We start from the raw sequence: 25,815 nt of genomic DNA on the forward strand, positions 1-25,815 counted from the left end.
TCCCACATGCCGCTCGGTGCAGCTAAAAAAAGAAAGAAGGAAAAAATTGAAAGGGCAGACTGGAAGTTGCAGCCAGTTCTGCCATAAGACAGCACACATTCCTAAGAAATTACTGCACCATGCAAAATGGCACAATAAAAACCACAGGAGACTCATTAGAAAAATGGGATAATGGGCACAACACTCAAAACTTCATCGGTGACACACAGAAAAAGATAGGAACCTAACAAGAATGGTAGCACAGTTTTATGTGTATTAAATGGTTTAAAAAATACATACATATTCATTCTAATATGACAGTTTTCCTTGAAAACAACCTGACGTGCTTTTGCAGGTAGGTGTCGGAAGGGTTTCAGTATGTAAGCTATTGTGAAGTGGTGGAAGATTATCTGATACGGAGGAAAAGGTGTAGCACCAGCTGTGGATGGTGTGGCTCCTAAGGTCCATGGTGAACTGAGGTGGATGGTGAATGTTTTGGGGGGGGGGGCGGGGGGGCTGGGCAGGCTGAGGGTGTGAGCTTTTATTCCCACGTGGCTCAGTTTAGCCAGGTGTGGTTTTCTGCATTCACCTAGTGCTTCTTGCAGATGAAATCTTGCAAAAGGAAATGCAAAAATTCTTTATGCTCAAATTGTTCCTTAGTAGATCAGTGACTTCGGAATAAGTTTACATTTTCAAAACAAGCATTATAGTGAACTATGTTTAATTCGATTGAGAATTTTATTTACATCATTTGATGTCAGAGAAAATATATCACTTTTACTCTGAGACACTTGCTTGAGAATTCTGATACCGCCAAAATAGTAAAAAGAGTGTATTTCCTAGAAGTCAAAGTTCTGGTTGGAATTTTTCCCCCTCTTTGTACCACAGACATGGGAATTATTCCTTTAGTACACTGCCACTGGGGGTGATTTTTGTGGCTGAACATTTTAATTTAAATATTTAATTATTTTAATGTATATCAGAAATATATATTACACACTTTTTTAAACCTGTTGTTTTATAGATGTTATTGTTTTGGAAAACAATAAGAGTTCTGGAAAACACTGAGAGTGGTACCCTGCTTCACGTTGGGCCATCTGAAAACAGATTGGGGGTAGTTTCAGGTTGCCCCTGATAGAGGGGCACTACTTACTGGTGATTAAGGGCTGGGGGACAGGAATTCTAACCACCCTGAAATCCTGTCCAAGGATTGTTGTGTCCAAAATACCAATGCTGTCCCCGTGAAAGACTGGTGAGTATTAGATTAAGGAGGAGGAAGGAACAGTTGATAATTTGAATAAAAGTGTTGAGTAAAAAATAGTATTTTATGTGTCTTTGGTAAGAATGATGAAAATAGTTTGCAGTTGAGGGAAGTTTGGAAAACACTAGTTGAGGACAAGTAGTAGCGGTGAGCTTCATTTAACAAACCCTGGTGTATAGTGCCACGTGCGGGCAGTGTTCTCAGTGCCGTACGGATGGTGATTTACTCAGCTGTGGTTAATGGTTCTTGAGGCATTAGCCTAGTCTAGGGTAGCCTCTCACCATTGGCTGCGCAGTGGAATCACACAGAAGAGCTTGTAAAAGTCTGGATGCCCAGGCCACAGAAAAATCAGAATCAGAATCTTTGAAGGTGGGACTGAGGCATCAGTATTTTTTAAGCTCATTAGATTAGGCCGATGTGTAGCCAAGGCTGAGAACCACTGGTCTAGGACCATTTGAAAATCACTCTCTTCATAAGAAGAGCTGTACCGATGGGGCAAATGTTAATTGAAGGCCTACTCTGTGCCATGCTGTCAGGGGCAGATGACCGAGACAGGAAGCTCCACCATCCAAGGGAGTTGGCAGAACGGGAGACAGATTTTTACAGTCCTGGCTGACAAGTGCCGGTGCTTGAAAGTATATTCAGAGTGTTTTGGGATCATGGAAGAGAAGGAAACTAATTTTTTTTAAAGAAAACCTCAGGTGCCAAATTTGGAAAATTATTAAACTTGTTATTTTAACTTTCCCTTCCTTACACACTACTTTCATATCTGGCGGGAAAAAAAGCAGCAGGCACTTATAAATTACTATCAGTTTAGCCTTCCTGACCTGCTTGTAGCCCTTGTGTGGTCTAGTTGGAGAATTTGAATTCTGCCTGTAGGTAGCATGATGATTTTGTCCTTGTGTAGAGCAGGCTCTTTAGTACCTCAGAAAGCGTCCTTGAGCTAATGCCCTTCTGGGAAGAAGTCAGCACAGCTTCACAGAGAGCCTCAGGACTGATGTAAAAGGACCTTTGGAAATAAATCCTTTACATGATGGTTGTAGTCAAATTGATTCTAATATGCTTAATTTAAAAAATACTCTTATAGCTTCCATACTGTGATAAATAAATGTTGGATCACATACATTTTAAAACTTAAGAGTAAAGCAAACATATTTTAAATTACAAGTTTAACTAAAGGCAGCTACTCAAGCTACCAGCTTGAGGTACTTAAGTAGATAAAGTTACTAAATAATTTACTTGTTTCCGATGGTAACATTCTTCAACAGCTCTCGATTTATTTAGTGTGGGTTGCCTTACTCTGAGAAAACCTGATTCTCTAGTGGACAGACTTACTTTCAGTTAAGCCTGCGTAGTCCTTACTTAACCATGAATTACTTCCTGGTATAAAAAGCAGGCTTAGCTATTTGTGGTATTTTTGTCTTGCGCCTTTGGCATCCTATGGTGTGAACAAGAGCTGTGCCATCTGTAGTCAAGTGAGATTATTTAAAAAGGGGGGGGGGTTGGGAGTGGGGAGTGAAGTGATTCACTGGAAAATTTCAGCATAGATTCTTAGGGAACGATAAGATAACCCTAGAAACATTCTTATTTGGTGCCATATACTGGTGGGTAGTGACAAAAATAAAAAAATTAAGGTACAACTTGTTTCTTAACATTTTGCTATTTTGAAAATTGGAGAGGTACTATGCTAGAAAGGCAGAAAGAATTCCGTGCAGTGTCAATTAGCAGAGCTCTGCAGATGAATGAATAATTTCCCCCTCTCTGACTACAAGTTGCAGTCAGTGAGGTTCATTTCTAAAATGCAAAACCCACTATTCTCAGGTTTAGAATGTCTGCTTCCTAATGGTTATCTATGTATGATAAACCTCTTTATGCCGAGACGTTTCCTAAGCAGAAGGACCAGTTCCTAGAATCCAGAATAAGTCTGTGGGGTCTAGATAAGCCATTTCTGAAAGCTGCTGAGTTTAATATATTTTCACTAGTGACACGTATTTGAACCTAAATGTGTTGATTTCCGGGGACTCCCCCAGGGTTCCATTGGAGACTTGCCTGAAACAGTGTCTTCCCCCCCGCCCTTTTGTGTTCCTTTTCAGAAAGAAGACATAGCTCATCCAGCAAGCCTTCTTTGGCCGTTCCTCCCACTTCAGTATTTTCCTTCTTCCCTTCTCTGTCCAAAAGCAAAGGAGGCAGTGGAAGTGGAAGCAGCCGTTCTTCCAGTGGAGGTGTTCTAAGTGCATCCTCGTTAAGTTCCAAGTTGTTGAAATCGCCCAAAGAGAAACTGCAGCTCAGGGGGAACAGGCCAATGCATCCCATTCAGCAAAATAGAGTCCCCCATGGTAGAATGTGAGTATGGCCCGGAGGGTTCTTAAAGCTCACCTGCCAGAAGTGGAACTGTGTACACAAGTAGCATCTGAGAGTGTACGTGGATAATGTGAAAGAGAGCCCACTTTGGGGAAAATTCAAATATATGTTGTTGTTTCTTTTTGTTTCCCTATTATACCTTGGGAGACTTTATAGAGTCATAATAGCAATAATAATACTTATCTATTGATCCTTTCTTGTGTGCCAGCTATTGAAATTTAGCTAAGTGTATTGTCATTTACTTATCACAACAGCCCTTTGAAATAGGTATTGCTGTTATCTCCATTTTCTGGGTAAGGAGAGGGAAGCGTGATAAGATTGAAGAACTTTAGCCACGGGCCCCTCAGGTCTAACAGGCCTGGGGTTCAAATCCCACCTCTATCACTTCCTAGCTGAGGGGCCTCGGCCAAGGCCCTGTTTCTCTCAGAGTCTAAGATAACGGCCCCTGTGCAGGGTTAGTGGGGGTGGTAGGAATCATGTATTAGACTCAAGCACCTGGCTAGTGTCCGGCCCACAGGAGACCGTAAAGGAACGGATGCTGGTGCCGCCGCTGAGGATGACAGTAGGAATAAAAAGGTGAAGAGATCCCCAGAAGCTGTTCTAGGATTTTCTGGGGCCCGCACAGCAAATAGGGAAGCAGTGCTTCCTCCCACCCCCAGTCTTGGGTTCACATCCAAGCACTGATGAGGGGAGACTGGAAGAAGTTCACACCACCAGGCAAGGCCTTGACGAGTTTCCCTGGTGGGCCTGTAGGCTGGCCGGCTCTCTGTGGGTCACATGGGGGAGCAGCCGTGCACTCCCATGGAAACACATCTTGCCCCGTCACGGCATGCTTCGGCCTTGGTGGCGGGCGGCTTTTCCCTGGCCTGCCTCCCTTTCAGAGGGTATGCCACACATCTCAGTCCCAAGGTCTGATAACCTGGTTAATCTTCGGGCAGTGGCCAGCACCTGCTCTTGCGCACGGACCTTGCCAGCTGGGAGAGGCCGTGGCATCTTGCAGCGTCTCTGCTGCTGTCGGGCTGTTCCAGGTACAGCTGTTTGGTGCTATTTGTCCTGGTTGCTAAGCCCGCAGCCTCTGCTCATCTGTCAGAAGTGCAAGTACAGGAAGCTTGGCTTTCGTTCCTGGAGCTGTCAGAGAGCCAAAGAAAATGCCAGTACAGTGTGTAAGTCATTCGCCCGCTTAACAGCTGTTAGAGCACTGACTCCACTGGGCGAAGTTTATAAAACCTCATCAATCCAAATCTTCTTTATTTGTAGCTGGGCTTTAGACGGGGACCAGGCTAACTGTCAGCTTCGTACCAACATTTGCCACCCAAATGACAGTATCAGTAAGATTCCAGAAAAAAGTCAGTTCTTGGTTAGTGATACAGGTGTTCAGTGCTCACCAGCTGAGTGCCAGGCACTTAGATTCCAGGCTCCTATGCAGAAACCTTTTTCAGGGACTGGAGAATTACCACTTCAGTGACACATCGTATCCTGATTAAACACTGGTCTTCCTCATTGACAGAGGCAGAGAGCCTCTTCTTGGAGATACATTGTTAGGCACATATGAGTTCTTCCAAGTCCTTAGTGACATTTCTTGGAAATGTTCTCTAATTTCAGTTGTTCTTTTCTCTGCTCACTCATTTTACTTTATTTTGGTGGATCATTTCTTAAAAATGACAGCTCTCAAAAGATATCCTCTAAAGGTCCTGCCACAGTCTTTGGTCCTTTTAGACCTTTTCATATTTTGCTTCTTGCAGGAATTACATTGGGTAACGGGCTCATGTGTAGGATTGTTCTGGAATGATGATAGACCAGGTGAATTTGATGGTTCCTCTGGAGCTTTCTGCCGCTCCAGAAGGGCTTACAGACTGAGTAAAAGTCTTACTGAGTTTTCTGCGTAGCCCGAACAAATTTTCGTAATGTGTACCTTTGGGAGCCTAGCTCTGCACGGTGCACAGGTAGACCCAGGCTCTGCCCTCGTCCCTCTGGCTCACCAGTCACCCTGGGCTGCCGGGGCACTCAGGTGCTGGTGTTCTCACTTCCCCCTACGACAGCATGACGCCCTCTGTCCAAGTGGAAAAGATTCCTCCGAAGATGGATGGCGCACTACTGAAATCTGCGGTAGGGCCAGTCTGTCCTGCTGCTGTGAGTTCCTCAGTCAAGCCTGGCCTTAACTGCCCCTCAATACCAAAGCCAACCTTGCCTTCGCCTGGACAGATTCTGAATGGCAAAGGGCTTCCTGCACCGCCTACGCTGGAAAAGAAGTCAGAAGATAACTCCAATAACAGGAAATTTTTGAATAAGAGATTATCAGGTAACTTCATATTTTCTCTCAGTATTTCTTTCTGTATTAATTGGGCATTCCTGGGAGAGCAGATCAACTGTTATCTGTAAGTCCTCTTTTTAAAACTGGCCAACTTCAGCTTTAGGATGAAGTTCCTTAAGTAGTGTCTTTGAGCTCTTCATTCTTGGTTTTAAAGTGCACGTGTGTGGGTAGGTGACGTAAAAGTAGCTTTCTAGTGGTGTATTCCTAAATGGAGTAATGAGTAATGCTGCCTTAAACAGTCTCTTTCCTGTCGTGTGGTGGCGAGACTCCCCACTCTCTTAGAGATGTCGTGGCTTTCTAGTGGCGCTCGTACTTTGTATATTTTATATTTATTGATAATGTGGTAGATTTGCTTCAAGTTATAATTGGTCTGAGGTAGGAGAATCTCAGATTTCTCCTATATTCTTATTTTCAAAATAAATGAAGCAGCGTTTGAGCCCATTGTAATGTCTGTGTGCTTTTGACAGAAAGGGAGTTTGATCCTGACATCCACTGTGGGGTCATCGATCTCGACACCAAGAAGCCCTGCACCCGGTCTTTGACATGCAAGGTAGGGGGCTCCTGGGCAGAGCCTGATGCTCCAGGAAGCTCGGGGACCTGGGCTGCACAGCACTGCTCCCCAAGCGTCTCTCACTCACAGGGCATCTGCTCTGAGGATTGTTCTGAATTTTTAAGTGAGGGAATGACTCCGTTTTGATGAAGAATGCCTCAAGTTCAGAAAACGTGGAGCCTGTTGTTATAAACTGCTATCTTAAGAGGGGTTTTGCCTCCAGTGAGCCTTACTGTATCCAGGGGAATGGTGTTTTTTCCTAATCGATCTGTTATTTTTCAAAGCCTTTTAATATTTCCTCATAGAAATTTAATTTGAGAGGCTCCCCTTTACTGTGGTTTAAATTGTGCTGACTTGGAATGAGTCCAGAAATTTCCTTTGCATATATGTGAATATTCTTAAAATGTTTGTGTTATCTCTGGTTCTTCAATTCTACAGCTACTTTAAAAATATCTGTGACTTTGAGATAGCTTTATTTTTTTAGTTCTAAAAAAAAATACTAGGTACCACATAATCTAATGTATATGTAAAACCCAAGAAAATGTAAAGATTCCCCCTTTCTATCCTGAGTTTTCCTTTGAAATGCCAGTATGCTAGTGAGAAGGCGGTATATTTGCTATCAAATAAGGGTTGACATGGGGGTGGCCTCTGGCTTCAGTAGACCCCTTCATAAATGAGCATATATGCTGATGTCCCCAGCCACCCTGCAGAAGGGTTCAAAAAGTATTAAGAATCATTGCCTTGAAGTAATTTTAAAACCCTTGTTTAGAGGAGGAGGTTAAAAATTATAAAAATTAGTGTTTTTCTCTAAAAATTAATAAAATTTTTGATGTATTATTTTAAGTTTTACCAAAGATTATGTTTGAATAAAGAAATTCAGACTCCACTCCAGCCCTAAACAGTAGAGGAACGTTAAAATCTTCAGAAACGGGAAATGTTATTTCTCGGTAGTTCTTATTTTAATTTAAATTTCTAATTTAATTTTAGCGTGTGGATTTTATCTTGCAACAATGGTACTGAATCTTGTGAGGAACTACGTTGGTCAAAAGCACCTTTAAATACCTAATTTTTAAAGAATTATGGATTCTCTTCCCAGAGGAAAGCATATATACACATATATATTCTGAATTTTGCATTTTATTTCAGAGGTAGATGGTCATCCCCACTCCAATTGCACTGTTGAGGTTAAAAACTCCTCAGGACAGATTGCTTTGTTTTATATAATATTAACTGAACACATCGAGTGGTGTGTTGTTTGACGGTAGCCAGTTGAGCTCTGTAGAATCATGTCCTGTTCAGCTGCCCCCGAGGGAACTTGTGAGTGTGTGCCTCAGCCCTGCTCCACGCCATGTCACACTGCCAACCCCTCTCTGCTCTTTTCCTGCCTACCTGGCTCTCAGAAACATAGATTTCTCAGTATTGTGATACCTGTGGTCAATGAAGGATGCTTGCTTTACCCAGGGTGCTCTTTTTTAATCATCTGTGAGGCATCCTGGTGAACCAAAAGCTTTATCAACTCCGAATCTGCAAGGAATTTGACCAGCCTTCTTCCTGAACCTTCATCGGCTTTGTGTCGATCCCGCATTTTTCTCCCATCTTCCTTTTCAAGTCGTGTATGCTCTCCATGTGTCCTGTTAAGGGTGTCATTACCATCTGTAGCAGGGTGCTAAGCCTGTCTTTGCGTTAGTATGCATCTTCATCCAGGCATGCCATGAGTTCGGCATAGAGCTGGCAGAACATGCAGCATTGTGGCTGGCCTGCCCTTGCACAGAACACCCTTACTTTCTTCCCGTGTTCTGTTTGTCAGTGCTTCTCCCTCTCCTTGCCTCCGCTGCGGCCCGAATCCATTCAGCAGTGGGCTAATAAACACACTGGAATGCTTGACATGCAAGCGGTGGGTCTTGCATGTCAAAGACCCAGCTGAATGTCCCCCACGCTGCTGCCCAGATCTCTCCTGTCTTAGACTGAGGACGTTGTCCGTTCTCTTTGCTGTCAGGGCATCTGCTGCTGCCCACTCCTGTCACCCTGTCGTCTGCCTGCCACCCTCACTGTCCCCTCCTCACTTCCTCATCTGTCCAGTGTTCTGTGTCCTCTGTGCCTTCCATGCAAGTAGATTTGGGCTCCTCTCAGGGTAGAAGCATTTACTGCACACATCTGCGGGCACAGACCTCCTTCTGGGCCTCAGAGGATACAGGCTTGAACAAAATCAAGGCATGGCTCCTACCCTTTTGGGGCTTACAGTCTAATGGAAGAGATGAAGATTAACTTGGTAATGACTCAAGTAACTGTAAAAGTTACCACTGATGGGTAATAAAAAAGAGAGGCCTGTGTAATGACAGCCTTCACTAGGGGAACTGAGTCAGGGCAGGCTCCTTTGCTGTAGGAATACTGGGCTGAAATCCATATGATTTGTCTGGGCAGAAAGGGGTGGGAGAGGCAGAGGAGACAACCTTTGTGAAGGCTCTGGGATGGGGCAGGACAAACAGCTTAGGGTCTGAAAGGCAGCCAGGAGGCTGAGCAAGAGGAGGAGGCGGCACCTGGTGCCAGAGGAGCAGGGAGCAGGGGTGTTAGAGCGTGCAGCGCCCCGGGCCTCCGTACAGCTGCTCTTTATCCTGTGCGCCTTGGGCAGCCCCCCACAGAGTTCTGATGGCGAGGAGGGAGCATCAGGGTTGTGGCTGGAAGATTCTTCAGAGCTCAGGGCAAATGCTATGTACTCTTCAAACCAAGCTGGGAAAATACTGATCGTCTCTGCCTACTTTCTTCACTTGGTCTTCCCGCGCTAGGCACCAGGGGACATGCAAAGGTGAGGAGAGGCTTCTGTATCATCTGTCTGGAGAGACAGGCAGGTGGACCCCCAGTGACGTATATTCGTTTGTTCATTCAACATGTATTGGGGGGCCATTATTTTTATCTGGTTTTTGTTTGAAGCATTTATGGCGTGCCAGGTGCCATACTAGGTGTTGGTACAGCACTGAACAAAACAAAGGTCCTTGTCTTCATTTAGGGTTACTTTCTTGTGGATATATTACATATTAAAGAAAACCAAGTAAAATCTTCAAAAGAAGCTCAACACATTTTTCTAACGATCTGTGCCAGGTTAGATTTTGGGCGAACATAGTTTGCAGTATATGTGGTATGGACGTAGGTTATGTTATTGAACCGCAAAAGGGAATTAGAAGCCTAACTCCCCTTAAAATCCCTTAAATTGTAGCGAACATGTAAGCCTTTAGAGCACTACATTTGTATAATGTGTGTATAATGAACACACAGAAAGTATCATTTGTAGTATTGTTGTAACATAGAAGAGGGAAGGATTTATGTAGATGAACTCATATTTGGGAGGTGTGATTTGGGGCTGCTGTGGTTAGTGGCTCCTTGCATTTTTTTCTTTACAGACGGAGGCCCTAAGCAGTATGGAGTGGTCAGGTTTACTTGACCATTCTTCTTCTCAAGAGTAATTTCAAATTTCTCAACAATGTGACCGTTTTGGGGAGGTCCAAGAGGGAGGGGATCTAGGTATACATATAGCTGATTCACTTCATTGTACAGCAGAAACTAACACAACATTGTAAAGCAGTTATACTCCAATAAAAAAAAAAAAGAATGTGACCATTTTTAAATTCTGAGGTTAGACATTGTCTCTGGATCCAAAAATGCTGTCCCATTTTCTTGATTTCCATAGTGAGTGTCTTTTGATAGGGACTCACGCTGGTTTGCGTCGTTCCCTGTGCACAGCCTGTCTTCTTTTGGCCTCTAACTCTTTAATCCCCCCAGGTCTCCCTCGGCCTGTCTCCAGGATGCTGTGAGCCCTTCTCTCTCTGTGTAGCATTGCCACAGGAATAAAGAAACAGTTGTGTTTAATTTTTACTCTCTGGCAGTTAGTGAAAGAAGACTTTGTGATACGTATTTTATGGAATAAGTGCTTCTTCCCTGTTAACATTCAAAACTCTGAATGGCCCAAAGGGGACTTCTCTAGTGGAGTTGGTAACAGCTCTGATCAATGAATTGTTCCTGTGGCACAAAACACGAGGACCTGTTACCTGTTTGTATCTACTGTTTGCCCCCCAGTTACATACCTGGTGGCACGGTTAACATTTCTTCTTTCTTCTGGTGGAAATAACATCACCAGGTTCTTATACATTTGGAGCCTGGAATATCTGCTTCTAACTATTAGGGAAAAAAAATCATACTCTTAAGATTTTTAGCTTATCAGATAGTGAGCAGCCTTTGATTAAGCTAATGGTCCAAATTGCTTTTTTATTGGCATTGGTATTTTTTGATGTATGGCAGAAAAGATTATTACTGAGATTCCTCCATTTCTGGTTGTTTGTTTTTGTTGTTGTTGTTTTTGGTCTGTAGACACATTCCTTAACCCAGCGGAGGGCTGTCCAGGGTAGAAGAAAACGATTCGATGTGTTGTTAGCCGAGCACAAAAACAAAACCAGGGAAAAGGAATCGATTCGCCATCCGGACTCTCAGCAACCAACGCAGCCTCTCAGGGACCCGCATCCCACTCCTCCTAGAACTTCACAGGAGCCACACCAAAACTCTCACGGAGTGATTCCTTCCGAATCAAAGCCTTTCGTAGCTAGTAAACCTAAACCTCACACCCCCAGTCTTCCAAGGTAAGCCACGTCCTCCAGCTCTCTCTCCCTCTTTCCGAGAACAGACGTGCAGACTGTAGAGCCCCGGTGTATCGTGATGTCGAGGACAGACATCAGGCTCGCTACGAGAAGAGATGTTTTTCTAATGGGGTTTTACTTTAAGAAAAAAAAACGTTCATCACTGAGTTTCAACCAGGGCTGTTTGTGGCCAAATGCAAGCAGCAGAGTAAAGCTAGAATTATCTGTTCTGCCCCTGCTCAGCGTTTGGTGTCTCCTGACCCTGTTGAGTAGGGCTGCAGCCCGGATCCTGCCCGCAAGTTAGTGATGGGAACATTTCACATGGCTTTGGCAGCCATTTCCCATTCATTTGTCTTGCTTCTTGCAAAACACAGCAGTTGGGATTCTTGCTGGGGATAGGCATTCAGCCTGAGTCTTTACAGCATCCATTTACAACATGTTTTTTCATTCATTCATTTGGGACTCTGGCCTGAGTGTGTATTAGTCATTTGAGCTGTGTAGTGAGCAGCAGGTCAGAACTTAGACACATCCCTTGGAGACAGTGATGGTGGGCTGAATATATGTGTGTGTGTGCTTGTATATTTAACCAAGTTGAAGTAAGGGACTTGGTACCCACTTTCCAGAAAGAAGGGAAAAAGAAAGGCGTAGAGAACGAGGGTTTTGAGTCTGGGCCGAGGGCTCCTGCTTAGGAGTGTGCCAACCCTTGGGTGCTGTTGCTTAATTAACCTTTTACCCTCACGTGTCTTGATTCTTGAAATGGTCACATGAGGGGTGGAAGTGCCTCCCTCTTGGAAACCTGAGTGTGCACGTGAGCCTGTCCCCACGTGGGCCCCCTGGTTTCCGAACAACGCGGTTGGAGGAGTGATCAGAGGAGGTGCCCGAGAATGTGGCCAGGCCCAGGCTGTCGATTCCTTAGCAAGTCCTTTCTTTGGCCAATTTCATTAAAGTTTTTCCATCTATTAAAAAATAGGCTTAAGCCTAGAAACACCAGGCCTTTATGTGTGTTGGAAAAGCACACTGCTGTCCTTGAGTTACACACTCTAGATTACCCACATAAAATGGTAAAGCTACCTTCTTTTATCACCTCCTGTCCCTCTTAGGTTATTTTAGAGCACATTACCAATTGCCTCATTGATTGCCTTAGTAACCCAGTTCCAGGTGAAATTTGAACAGGAGTCAAAGAAAGAATTCTCTTAAATTCCACATGTATTTCGCCGCCTTTGGGGAGAATAGGAGGCGGACCAGGTGGCTATGGAATAGAGAAGTGGTTATAAGTTACTTTGGTTAGACCGGGCAGACAGCTGCATTTGACACCGCGCGGTTCGGGAGAGAGGACCCTTCACTCCCAGGCCCCCTGGATCAGCATCTGTGTCCCTAGTGCTAGTGGTGGAGCCCAGACCTCCCCGGATGGTTTTGGATACATTGTTGTATCTGAGTTAAGGCGGCTGATTCCCAGACATGTGATGTGCTCTGATCAGTGCTGCACTTTCTACTCACCAAGGCCTCCAGGCTGCCCTGCTCAGCAAGGTGGGAGTGCCCCCATTGACCCGCCTCCAGTCCATGAATCTCCACACCCTCCCCTGCCTGCCACTGAGCCAGCTTCTCGGTTATCCAGTGAGGAGGGAGAAGGCGATGACAAAGAAGAGTCTGTTGAAAAACTGGACTGTCATTATTCAGGTCATCATCCTCAGCCAGCATCTGTAAGTTCCACATCCGCCCCCGCGCCAACCCTCCCCACGCCGCAGGGACAGGGCACTGCAGGGGGGCGCGCCGGGGACCCGGGCATGCCCTCCGGTCCATGCGGGGTGAGGTCAAGGTGCGAGTGCAGCTCAGAGCAGGGCGCCCCAAGACAGCATGCACTCGGTCGGGCGCGTCTCCTGCTCTTCCCGTTCTCTTCCATGACACTCAGGGCTAGGCATTGTCACACTCGTGCTTCACAGCCCTCGGTCCTCAGTAAGCACCGTCTGTCCTGGCCGCTCCTTCCCGGGCCGCACGCCCTCAGAGTTAGCGAGTCTGAGCGTGTGATCTCTCTCTTGCAGTTTTGCACATTCGGGAGCCGGCAGATTGGAAGAGGCTATTACGTGTTTGACTCCAGGTGGAACCGGCTTCGCTGCGCCCTCAACCTCATGGTGGAGAAGCATCTGAACGCGCAGCTGTGGAAGTGAGTGCCCGTCCCACCACCTCTGGGGGCGGGTGGCACATCAGGGCTGCATCCTCTTTGTTTCTTCTGGAGCTGATTTAATGAAGGTAATGGTCTCTGAGATGAACACGTGGCCTTTGACCAGCCTTGGAGGAAGGGCCCTCATCATTCATACACTCACTCTTGGAGCAAATGTGTCTTGTTCTCGGTGCTGGGGTTTCAGGCCGAGGGGCTCCCAGATGGACGGAGCTCACATTCTAGGTTGGGGAGAAATGCGAAAGCCAGTCAACAGAACATAGAGATCATAGCTTGTCATAAGGGAGATAACAGAAACGCTAATAATCTGTAGCACTTACTGAGACTACTGTAGGCCAGGCACCTTAGCAAATACAATTTTCACACCTTGCTGTGTCAGGTGGCCTGGATTATTCCTGTTTTACAGATATTGAAACTGAGAAGCAAGGTCACACAGAACGTTGGAGGTGGAGCCAGGGTTTGGACACACCTAAGAGCTGAGATGGGAAAATAACAGGACGGAGGGATTCATGGAGAGCCTCTCTTAAGGGGCCCTTGAGCTGAGACGAATGGATGAGAAAGAGCAGCCGTGGGGCTGGCGGGGAGGAGTGCGTTCCAGGCAAGGAGAACCGTGTGTGCGAAGGTCTTGAGTCAGAAAAGAACATGGCTTGTTTGAGAAGGAGCAAGAAAGCTCCTGGAACAAGAGGAGATCCGAGAGGTCAGATGACGCTGAAATTGGTTGAGGGCCCTGAGGAGCTGCCGAGGGTGTTAGGGAAAGGAGCCATTCGCTCTGGTTTACAGTTGAAAGCAAGACGATCATCTCGTGTGGCCTTAGGCATGCCGTTTCCCCAACGTGCTGTTAAGTGGAAGAACAGTTCCGTGGCCCGAAAGGTTTATTAGCTCAGCCTTTCCTGAAGTAAAATAGTTTTTGTTACTGCAGGACTTCTCAAAGCCTTTAATGGGCACGGTCCGTTGTAACTCTCAAAGCAGAGGATATCGTGTACAATGCGGACTGTCACCCAGGCTCTTTTGACCTGGGAACCTCTTTTAGGGGAGCATCCTGGGGACTAGTGTTTGGTGGAACCTACTTCGGGAAGCACTGAGCTTTGCTAAAGGGGGCGTCCGATAATAGTCATCCCAAACCCTCCATCTGGGCGTCAGTTACTAGTGCCTCCCTGAGTGGGCTCTGCGAGTACATCTGTTTTTGCCTCTCTGCTTTGCTTGCCTGATACAGTCAGAGGAAGCTGTCAGAGACCTCGGGTAGTCCAAAATCCAGAGAACCATCCCCATGGTCGTTAATAGGACTTGCACTTGTTCACGGTGAAGCCCAGCCCCAGAGCAGTGTTACTCTGCTTTGTTTCATGTTTCTTCCTGGTTCTTACTAGATAAGAACCTTATGAAGGAACAGTGTTCTGAACCAGAGACAGACTTGGGCAGTGGTTTGTTGGGATTCTTTGGGGGGTGGCCTCATATCAGAAAACTTTAAAATGCATGAAATCTCAGCTTCTTACCTGGTGGGACCTGGAGAGCTCATTGAGCTCACAGAACTATGGGTTTAATGTACTCCTAAGGGTTTAGAAGGGTCCTCCGAATTTTTATCCCCATTATATTGGTAAGTGGTTTATGGCCAGTGGTTTGGGTTGAGAGAGTTTCGGTTCCTAATGGCTTGTGTTGGAGAGGTTTTCTTCTGTGTGCTGTGAGCCTCTGAAGAAGCAGGATCCTGAAGTTGACTCCACTGTCTGTGTCTCTCTGTTCTGACAGAGGCTCACTGTCTCATCCGTCACTTGCTCACAGTGAGGAGGAAACCGTTCTTTCTGTTGACATGACCTTTGGTTTTGAAAAAGTCAATTCGGCAGAGACAGACGGGCCACTCAGTGATGAGCTGGCACACGGCCTGGGGCGGGTAGGGGCTTGGAGAGAGGTGCGGGGCCCGGTGCTTGAGGAGGCCAGTGCTGCCGGCACAGGAGTGGGGGCGCCGGCGCTCCTCACCCAGAAGAGAACTATTCTCCAGGTGGCATCTTTGAGGCACTCAAGGAAAGTCTTGAAGTCGGCCAGGTCCCATCCTGCTGACTCAGCCGGAAGTCCTCCCTTCTGCAGAGAGCCCCGGCAGCACTCTCCTCGGCCCCTTACCCTTTAGTTACTGTGGTTAACTTCGGGATAAGTGGAGGTGCAATTTCAGCCTGGCAGTGAAGTCAGTTATCTTCAGTGTGTGGAGTCTCTGGGCAGCAGTGAAAGTAGACCAGCTCTTCCTCTGGAGCATGGCCACGACCCAAAAGGCTGTTTGCAAGCTCCTGTGAGTTCTGTCCGCTGCTTGCGTGCTGTGACTGGGGACCACTATTGCACTTCCCCTAAGGAGGGGCTGGGATGGTGATCAAAAGGTTTTGTGGTTTGGGTTTTCCTTTTTCTAATTTAATTTTTTAGATTGATAATAAAGTCACTTGGCTAAAAAAGGAAACATGAATATAAAGAGGCATACAGTGAAAAGTTTTAGTTCCCCTGGCCCCCATACTCCTGTTTTCTACCCACTCCTCACAGACAGAAGCAGTTTTATCCGTTGCTCATGTCTCTGAGTTCACGTGTGCAAACACAGGTCAATATGACTACCTCTTCTTTTTTTGTCTCTTCTTTATGCAGAAGGTAAGAAATGACTTAAAAGAGCTTTTTTAAGAGAAACCAGTCATGTCATCCAGAGAGGTCCACATCCCTGCCCCTATGGAAGGAAGCCTTTCCTTTTCACAGGATTTGGTTGTAGCAGCCTGGCCCTTAGGCCCGTCTTCCTAAGCCACCTGGTGGCCATGAGAAGCCACTGCGCCCAGGCAGCCGGAGCCCCTGTGCTGCGTTTCGAGCAGAGCTTCTCACAGGTGCCAGTTGCCCTGGGGATCTTGTTGAGATACACAGCACGATGAAGGAGGTCTGGGGTGAGGCCCAGGGACTCAGCATCTCTAGTAAGCCTCTCAGGTAATGTCAGTGCTTATCCTTCGTGAGTAGCACGGGGATAGAGCCCGGCTTCTCAGCCTTGGCTTCACGCTGGAATCTCCTGGAGAGGTTTAGAACTTACTAACGCCTGGACCCCACCCCGAGATTCTGGTGTGGCCCGTCTGGGTGTAGCCTGAACTCCACAGGTGATTCTGATGTGCAGCCACAGTTGGGAAGCACTGACATAGGGCCAGAGCCACACTCTTGAGTGGGAGTTTTAAGGCTGGTGCGCACACTTGCAGTTGTTAATTCCGTTTATTAATAGCTATAGTCCTTCTCAAAACGCATGTGGAAAGCCCTTGGGCAGCAGTCTAGGCCAGCGCTCTCACCTGAAGGATGAGGAGCCCGGCCCCCGCTGGTGCGGCGCCCGGATCAGCCAGAGCTGCCCGTGGAGGCCGGGAGCCGGGCAGTCTTGGCACTTGGCTTCCAGTCAGGCCGTTTGCTGTTTTGCCACCTCAGGGTTTATTATGCCATAGGGGTTTCTGAGATTTTGGCGCCATCACATTTTAAAAATCGGAGCTAAAATAAAAGCCGGGGTGAGGGCGGGGTGGGGTGGGGGTCCTCCCTGGTTTGATTGTTTGAATACATACTTTACCCAAATATTATAAACAGACCACAGTGTTAGCGCACCATGACCAGAAGTCCCCCTGAGATCTGGGGGCTTTGTTCCCTTGTACAGGCATTCAGGCCAGTAGCTGGGACCTAGCAGTTGTTAATAACTAGTTGTGCCCTTCCTTTTTCCTCGTTCGTTCATGAGTTCTCTCAGCGTTTGAGCGCCTTCTGTGTGCCAGGCACCGTGCTGGATGGACAGCGGTAAATCAGCTGTGGATTGCTCCGTCTGCAGAGATGCTAGACAGGGGTCATCAGTCCCACGTTAAAACTACCAGACTCTTCCAAAGTCTGGGAACAGGGGGCAGTGCGGGAGCGAAGCGAGTCAGGACGGTCAGGACAGTTTTCCTAAGAAAGTGATGGTGGGCTGAAACAGAAGGGTGAGCAGAAGTTGGGGTGAGAGTGCTGTAGGCGGAAGATACACAGGGTCTCACTTCACGGCCTGGTCTCGGAACTGAAGGAAGATCAGTAGCCAGGATCACGGAGTTCGGGGTGCCGGACGGGAGGGTGCGGGGTACGTACCTGCGGCCGCAGCACCGGTGAGGCACACGGCCTTACAGGCCGTTGTTCTCAGAGCGCAGGAAGGCATTAAGAATCTGAAGGGGAAAAGTGACCCTCTGTGTGGCCCAGCATCTCAGCGCGATCCCTGTGACCAAGGGGTGTGTTGAGTGCCAGAGGTGAAGGGGGTGTCCTGAAAGTTGCCACGAAGGGCAGTGGTGGACGTTGCTCAGGCCCCTCTTCTGTTTCGCAGGAAGATCCCGCCAGTGCCCGGTACCGCGTCGCCTGTCTCCACACGTGTTCCTCACCGGACAAACTCTGTGCCCACATCACACTGTGGGGTCAGCTACCTGGCGGCAGCCACCGTGTCTCCCTCCCCTGTCCCGCTCTCGTCCTCCTGCATCTCCCCCTGTAGCAAGTCGGTACCAGCTCATGGAACCACACTGAACGCACAGCCCGCCGCCTCCGGGGCCGTGGATCCCGTGTGCAGTATGCAGTCCCGACAGGTGTCCTCCTCCTCGTCCTCCCCCTCCACGCCCTCCGGCCTGTCCTCCGTGCCCTCCTCCCCCATGGCCAGGAAACCTCAGAAGTTGAAATCTAGCAAGTCTTTAAGGCCCAAGGAGTCTTCTGGTAACAGCACTAACTGTCACCACGCGAGTAGCAGTGCCGGCAGCGGCGGCTCAGGAAAGAAACGCAAAAACACTTCCCCGCTGTTAGTCCCGCCCCCCTCCTCCTCCTCCTCCTCCTCCTCCTCCTCCTCTTCTTCTCATTCCATGGAGTCTTTTAGGAAAAACTGTGTGGCTCACCCTGGGCCTCCCCACCCCGCGGCGGTAGCCTTTCCCCACGGCGTCGGCCTCAACTGTGTGGCCGGCAGAGCGAACTCGATGAGCGGCCGGCACGAGCAGCCTGGGCGGGGCGCCCCCGGCGGGAGCCCCGGCGAGTCCATCAAGAGGATGAGCGTGATGGTGAACAGCAGCGACTCCACACTCTCCCTCGGCCCCTTCGTGCACCAGGCCGGTGAGCTGCCCGTCAGCTCTCACGGCGCCTGCTCCCACCCGCACACTCCTCTGGACAAGCTCCTAGGCAAGAAAAGAAAGTGCTCGCCCGGCTCGAGCGGCATCAACAGCAGCAGCGGCAGGCCCACCAAGGTGGCCAAACTGCCGGCCGTGAACAACGTCCACGTGAAGCACGCGGGCCCCAGCCCGGGGCCGCCAGGACTGGCAAACAGCTCCCTCCTGCATCAGGTAGGACAGGGTCTGGGAGCCCCGTGGGGAGGCCCATGGCCCCTCCCGTGAGATCTTCCGTCAGCTCGGAGACCTGTGTGGTCGGGTTGGTGGGTTTGCCTAAAAGCCAGTGTCCAGCTTCGCGGGGCCTTTTAAGAGAAGGGGGAGTTGGTGGCCGGATGGAGGCCAAACAGGCTCCTCTCTGCCTGACTCTGTGATGACCCGGAGGGCGCTCCTGGGTGAGGGGGCCGCGACAAGTGCATTTCGGCGGCCAGCGCTGTGGACACCGTCGTGCGTGACGGCAGACCCCTCCCCGACGCCGGTGGGCCGTGTTTCCCGGAGAGCGGTCCTTCAGTGTGTTTTTCTGAAGAAAGCTGGGCTAAAATCAAACTGATCTAGAAAGGGATGATTTAAATTTGAAAGAGACCGTTTAATATTTTTGCCATCAAAGAATTTCAGAATTTTAATTTTCTTGTTAATTCTCTCCCTATTTTTTCTCCTCCCTGTCTTCCAAGGAGGCAGGAAAACAGCATTTACTATGGGCAGAGCAGAAGACTAAAATCTTGTTTAAGTTAACAGATTGAAAAGAAATCTGAATGTGACCCACTTGTAGAGAAGGGCTGTCTGGCCTTCGGATTCCTTACTGACCGTGGCTTTCTCGGGCGGCGTCTTGTCTTTTCCCCACTCTTCCCCTGCTGCTGTTTCCTCCTGGCCTTCCTTTCTGTGGCCGGTTCCTCCAGCTCCCTTTCTCTTCTGTCCAGGTCCTCTCTCATCTTGTTATTTCATTCAGCAGGATACCTCCTGTCCTTGCTTACAAGCAGGAATTTCAGCGGTGTCACCCCCAGAGCCCTACTTTAAAATGTGAGCCTCTTTTTTGTTTTGTTTTGTTTTTTTCCCTTCCTCATCTTCAAAACTGAACTTAAGTGCCAGGCTAGAACTTTTCCAGAAAATACCAAGAAGTTTCTTCATGTGATAGAAGTTTCCCTCCAATATCTGTGTGAATTAATACTCAGTGCCAAAGGTATGGGGAAAATAATTATGCACAAATTTAGGTAGCAGCTGCTTCAATTCTCCTCTCTGAGCCACAAATACATATGGGCTATTCGTGTGTTGTTTGGGTCTCTTTGAACAGGGGTTCCTGGACAAGTGAAACCTTCTTGATTTGTAGTTATTCCTTCTAGTTTAATGATAAGCATAAAAACGCAGTGCAAACACTGTAAGAATCCATCCCTTAATAACTCCCTTCTGGGTGTAGTTTCCTGATTCACGTGAATCCCGGGAGGGATGTCCCACTGCCTCGGGATGCCCACGCCAGTGTCACTGAGCGCGCCGTCTTCACGCAGACGCCGCTGCGGACCTTACTGCCCACCAGTGTCAGAAGGCGAGGAAGAGGCCGGGCGGGTGCAGCAGAGTGACAGTGTCTGTGGGGAATGGGGGAGTGGGAGTCTCGTCTACACAGAGCAGCTGCTCCCAGAAGCTTGTTACCAATTTCAAAGAGAAACTGCTGATCTGGACTTGCGTGAGAGATTTGACCATTTTCTAAAGCTCTGAAGTTTTTCGTTTTGTTTTGATCTGGTGAAGCCCACACGTTTGCCAGCTAAGTTTGGCTCATGAGCTGCCAGTTTGCCACCTCTGATTTCCACCGTCTAGGGGGGGACTGTGTCCCACTAGGACAAACAGCCTAAGTTTGGGTTCTTAAAAGCAGTTTCATGTTAAGTTTGTATTTGAGAAAGATTTCCTCTGCAGTGGCATACTTTCTATTATGCTGCACAAATTCTAGGGGGGCCCATGGCTACAGATCAGAGGATGGATGAACCCCCAAGATGTTGCGTATTTTTACGTCTGTGATCATTTATCTGCAAGAGGGATCCTGTAGCTTTCTTCAGACTATCAAAGGGACCCATGACTCCAAAATGCTGTAAAGAAGGCTGCTTCTTAGACCAGTAGGGACCTGAGCTCGCTGTTCTCCGTGGAGCTGATTTTAAAGCAGAGATAACTGAACTGGTTGGAATCCCCTCAACAACGGAATCAGTGCGACCTGCTGGGGAGCCTAGGAGATGGGGCTGGGTGCGAGCCCAGCCCCCGAGTTGATTCGTGGGCTCTGCCACCGAGGACCTAAAAATAGCTCACTGTGGGACTGTGAAGGCCGGAGTCCCCTCTCCCCGCCTCAGCACGGCCTTGGGTGTGAGTTTTCACACCTGTGTGGTGGCCCATTTGACCTTGTTCACGTCTCAGTTGACAACCTGGAATACCTTCAAGGAAACAGCATCAGTAAATAGAACCAAAAGGCAAACATGTGAGCCTTTTCTCTAAGCTAGAAATCCAGGCTGTGTCTCTTCTGGACAGTTTTCTAGAAGCCAGTCTTTTAGAAGGATTGTGCCCCAGGGCACAGAAGGCTTTTGAAAGCTAAAGCCAAATTCTAGAGCTGCCTGCTCCTGGCATCGCCCAGTTGGTGGAGACGCAGTGGCCTCGGGAATACCTTGTTTAGAAATCAGGGCGGGGCCGTGTACAGCCACTTACTTACCTTTCGTTGTCTCCCCACCCCCTCTTTTTTGAAAGCCAAAGGCACGTCCCTGACAGCTGAAAATAGCACGGGGAGGAATAATCTGGACACTTTTGACGACAAGTTACACCTCCGCTCAGCACTCTGGACTCCACGATGCCTTTGAGTCTGTTTTCCCAACCTCCTGTGGGCCTCGAGGGTAGAAATCTGCCGGGCTGTTGTTTTAACGAGGATGTCCCTGAAGCTTTGTCTGTAGCAGTGAGTACTCATAAAGGACACTGGATCAAGTCCAGCCACCGAATTGCTTTTATCAGTGTTAGAGTGGTCTGGACTACTTGCTACAATCTGTGAGAAGTTCCTGTCTCATTGTTGAACCTGTAGTATTTCACGGAGCCACTCTTGGAGGAGGTTGGCTGGCGAGAGTGTCTTGGCAAGAGCGTGACTGTAGACTTTTCTCCCTCCCTCCTCTCCCTGCCTAGTTCTTTCCTCACCCTGTCGTCTGTAGGTCCCTCTCCAGCAGTCAGGCACCTTAACTGGAGACACCTCCCAGGGGCGAGCAGAGCTGCACCCCAAGCAGCCCTCTGGAGAAAGGGGGTCTGCAGCTAGGTTTTTATAGCAGGTGCCGGGAATGGAATATGGACGTCAGTGAGAGGCACCGTGACAAAAGAGCCTGTGTTTTTGCCCAGCCTTTTGCAAGTAATTTGGGATCAGAAGCCGTCAGAAGTTTCTAATGTACAAACTGGTTTAAAGCCATTGATGGCCAGAGCAAGTATACACCAGTTTAGAGGCTTACTTTTCATGGTACAAAAGCAATTCTGTGTGATTTTTTTTTTTTTTTTAAGAAAATGCAAATGCAAACAATTTTGATAATGGAAAGCCAAATTCTGGCGGGTGGGGAGGTAGACAGAAATCACTATGGGGGAAAATTTTCCAAGATTTCCAAAGAGATTGAATTTTTTTTAACCTTTGTTTTCATGTTAAACAGTATACAGTTAGGTTGGTTGTCCTGCCCAGTCTCCTGTTTTTAAAAATTGCCTTTGTAACGTGAAATAGTTGGGATGCAGCAGACTCTGTCGTTCACCAAGTCATTGATATACTTAAATGTTTCCAAGGCACTCGGTGCGTTACCCGCAACGTCTTCTTTGTATACTGTCCTGGGACTAAGTGTAAATTTCCGCTTGGAGCACTCCCCATATTGTGTGTATCTACACACCCCTTCCTGCCACTACACATGTTTATGTGGATGCCGTTGGGATGGGGAGCAGGCACCCAGGGAAGGGCGTTGGTGACTGTGAACACCTGCCCACGCGGAGATGACGGGATGCATGTGTAGTGTCTCCCAGTCACACCTCCTTTCTGGGGATTTACGCCTGCCATCTCACGGAGAGTTTCAGAGACCCTCCAGGATAGTGCTTCTAGTACCCCACCCCAAAAGGAAGAGCTTGATAGGTTAAGACGTCATTGATTGAGAAGGTGTCATTGAATTTGAGGGGATGAGCTGGAGCCCTTTAACAGATGATTCCACCACCACAGCTCCTGAAAGGAGAGCCAGGCACTTTTGCTTAGAAGAACACACAAAGCTGCCGAACACAGGGTAAATTTCCCCAGGTTCTGATCCTGGCCCTGGGCAGGGCTGGGACAGAGCCAGTCAGTGCATCCGTTTTCCTTACAATTCTTGGGTTACAAACTTCAGTTTCAGGGAATTTTAAGTCAACAACAGGTAGAATGAATAAATACTTGGTTACCAGCCTAATAATGTGAATTGCTACAGAACTATTCTTATTATGTAAGGTAACAAAAACTTTATTCAGATACTTTAGCTATAAATTGATGTAAAATATTGATTTTCTTTTTAAAGGAAGGGGAGAACAGTATCTTGTTCACCTATTATGCAATCAGTCAGTAAATGTTTTAAAAATGATACTGTAAGAGAGCTTGTAAGAAGAAAGCACGGATGGGCCAGTTTGGTGTCGTTAGGAGAGGTCAGTCTGGTTGTTCATCCCAGGAGATGGAGAGAAGGAGGTAAGAGGGAATCAGAACGTACTTAGTTGATTCCTTGGTGACAAGTGCAATGGGGTATGGGTAGAATTTATTTTCAGAGCCAAGGGGACTTGATGGTTATAAATAAAGTTGCTTTTAGTGATGGAATTTATAGACAGATCATGTTGTTCTGAAAGATGTGAATAGGATCCACGATAGCAGGTTGATGCAGAATAATGTAGATATTTAGATTAGCGAGTCTTGATCATTTGATTTCTTAGACTGAGGTTTTAATTGAAATTTCATTATTGTCTCCCGGTAGTACACAGAGCATCGGGATTAGGAAATTAGCCATTTTGGATTCTGCCTGCCACAAACAGACCTAAACAGTGCTATTAAATTTTAGACTGTTGTTCAAATATTGTATTTTCTCCTACAACTACTTTTTATTATGATGAACAATTAAGACCATTTAAAACATGGGAGTACAAGTATTTTTTTGAATTAAATTAACTTGCAAAAACCAAATTTGCAGTGGTTGGGTTGTTTCTAGACAGACTTTGGTATCAATTTAAAACCAAGATAATTTTTATATTCTTTCCAATAGAATTTCATGACAACTCCTGCAGTTTTCTTAACCTACAAAAAAAAAAAAAAAAAATGCTGCAATGATGAACAAAGAATTATACAAAACCTACTTTTGTATCTTTATTTTGGAATTTCTTGTTCTATTATAAATATGGAAGTATCCCTATTTGAGAAGACATATTTTGTTAAAAATGAATTGTACATATTTAAATATGTATTTTTGCACAGGTCTTTTTTTCGAATATCCTGTTTTGGTACAATTGAGATCAACTAGTATTTATTTATTAATTAATAAAAGTAAATACCTTTTTATAATTTGAAGTGGTTCACTGCCAAGCCAATAGTTCTAGAACCTGCCTCCTTTACGGTTTAAGGGATGCCTCTGTTCTGTGAAAGTCTTTTGTCCCTTTCAGTGTCTCGGGAGTGGATTCATACAGATGAAGTGGGCATTGCTTCTCCCTAGTTGCCTGATTTCCCAATAGACTACATGTAATAAGTGACACACTGCTTTTCTTTTGTTAGTGTTTTATGTGTGAGAGAGTATGTGTGTGCACGTGCATGCACGCGTGTATGTGTGTGTGTGTGTGCGCATGCGCCCTGAGCACATGTGCATTAGTATGTGATGTGATTAAAACTAATGGGGGAAAAAAAAAAAAAAAAAAACTGAAAGTGCCTGAACCTAGTTTTAAGCTTAGACAGATACTTTAAAAAGACTTGAATGTTCAGTTGAACTTTTGGAGTTTGCTTTTTCCACCTAAATATTGTTACCAAAATTTTAGGGGAGGAGTTGAAAACCACCAAATGCTGGTAATTTTATAAGGTATTTTAAAATTAAGACCTTTTGGTTCACAGGAATTCAACTGGTGATGGATTGCCCGGTGGCACCAAGGGTTACAAATCTTCTTGTCAGCCAGCAACTTACACAATGTGTCTGTTTTGTTATTCACTGGTGAAATGCAGAGTTTAAGATAGAATATTTAAAATATTTTGTATTCCAAAAATATAATACAAAGTACCTCTGAGAACATTGAAAAAAATGTATAATTTGAAAAATGTAACTTATAAAGGCAGCTGTCTTCCTGCGAGAGTTCTGTTGCCAAGGAATTTCTTAATATCTCCCATTCTGTCCTGCGGGGGAAAAAGTTGGGCTTTGGAAAATGATTGTTAAAAGTTTCATTGTTTAGCAGAAAATAATCATTTTTACATTTTGTGCAAAACCTTTTACATTTTCAGATCATTTAAATGAGCACTACATACTGTCAGTGTGAATGTAGGGCCTTGAAAGCATTTTGCTGTGTTTTTTTTGTTTGTTTGTTTGTTTTCTGTTTTTGAGCTTGGTTGTAAAAGCAATCTCCTGTGTTAAAATGTGTGAATAGGTTGATCATTTGTACACATAATCAAGAGCATCTCAGCTGGACTTTGTGTTGGCTGCTGTATAGAACATGAACAAATGTCAAGGGATAGAAAATTACTTTGGATATTTAAAAGAGAAGAAATATATAGTCTATTTGTTTTGTAACAAGTTCTGTAAATAAAATAATTTATACTATTTATAAGAAAAAGTTGTGCTTTGCTTTATGAGAAATTAGTTTGTGGAGCAAACATGTTAACGGGCAATAAAACCAGGATTTCTCAATAAACAAGGTTGGCTGCATGGAATATTTTACATGTTTCTGCCTCGTTGTGATACTAAACCGTTTTCGATCTAGTCTGACTTTTCTTCATTTGTAGCATCAGACACCCTTATGAAGCTCAGCTTCCCTTCCATACCACCTAAAAACTTCTAAGGGCTTAGGATGTTTCTGTTCTTGGGCACAAAGGTTTGCCTTGGGTAAATTAATAACCGGGTAAACAGTGAACACTACTGTATTCTTGCCCTGTAGGTTTGTCAACAAAGGGAAGTTGATAGATTGAGAAATACATTGTTTGTACTGTTTGATGGCATATGGTCAGTTTTCATTAGAGGTAAGTTTTTTGTGTGTTTTAAAATTTTTTTATTTTATATTAGAGTATAATTAACAATGTGTTAGTTTCAGGTATACAGCAAAGTGATTCAGTTACACAAGTTTCCGTTGTTTTTCAAATTCTTTTCCCATTTAAGTTATTACAGAATGCTGAGGAGAGAGGTAAGTTTTTAATCCAGAGCTGGTCTGGTTTCTTCCTTGCTTTTACAGACCTCCCTCACTGGCAGTACATTTT

General features: G+C 46.3%; 1 protein-coding gene across 5 annotated transcripts in view; it reads left to right on the forward strand.

Annotated features, from left to right (window-relative positions):
* ATXN7 (ataxin 7) overlaps positions 1–23,658 on the forward strand; it is a 127,309-nt gene extending 103,651 nt beyond the window's left edge. For 3 of the 5 annotated variants that reach the window (XM_061197099.1, XM_061197102.1, XM_061197101.1), the window contains 8 exons: positions 3,334–3,583; positions 5,641–5,900; positions 6,380–6,462; positions 10,822–11,087; positions 12,586–12,784; positions 13,124–13,245; positions 17,576–18,566; positions 19,336–23,658. In XM_061197099.1, coding sequence (XP_061053082.1) covers positions 3,334–3,583; positions 5,641–5,900; positions 6,380–6,462; positions 10,822–11,087; positions 12,586–12,784; positions 13,124–13,245; positions 17,576–18,566; positions 19,336–19,410 — 2,246 coding nt within the window. In that variant the 3' untranslated portion in view covers positions 19,411–23,658. The other 2 variants (XM_061197104.1, XM_061197103.1) reach the window with 2 other exon arrangements.
* The last annotated feature ends 2,157 nt before the right edge of the window (positions 23,659–25,815 follow it).

This window comes from Eubalaena glacialis, chromosome 7, assembly GCF_028564815.1.
Source record: "Eubalaena glacialis isolate mEubGla1 chromosome 7, mEubGla1.1.hap2.+ XY, whole genome shotgun sequence".
NCBI classification, from domain to species: domain Eukaryota; kingdom Metazoa; phylum Chordata; class Mammalia; order Artiodactyla; family Balaenidae; genus Eubalaena; species Eubalaena glacialis.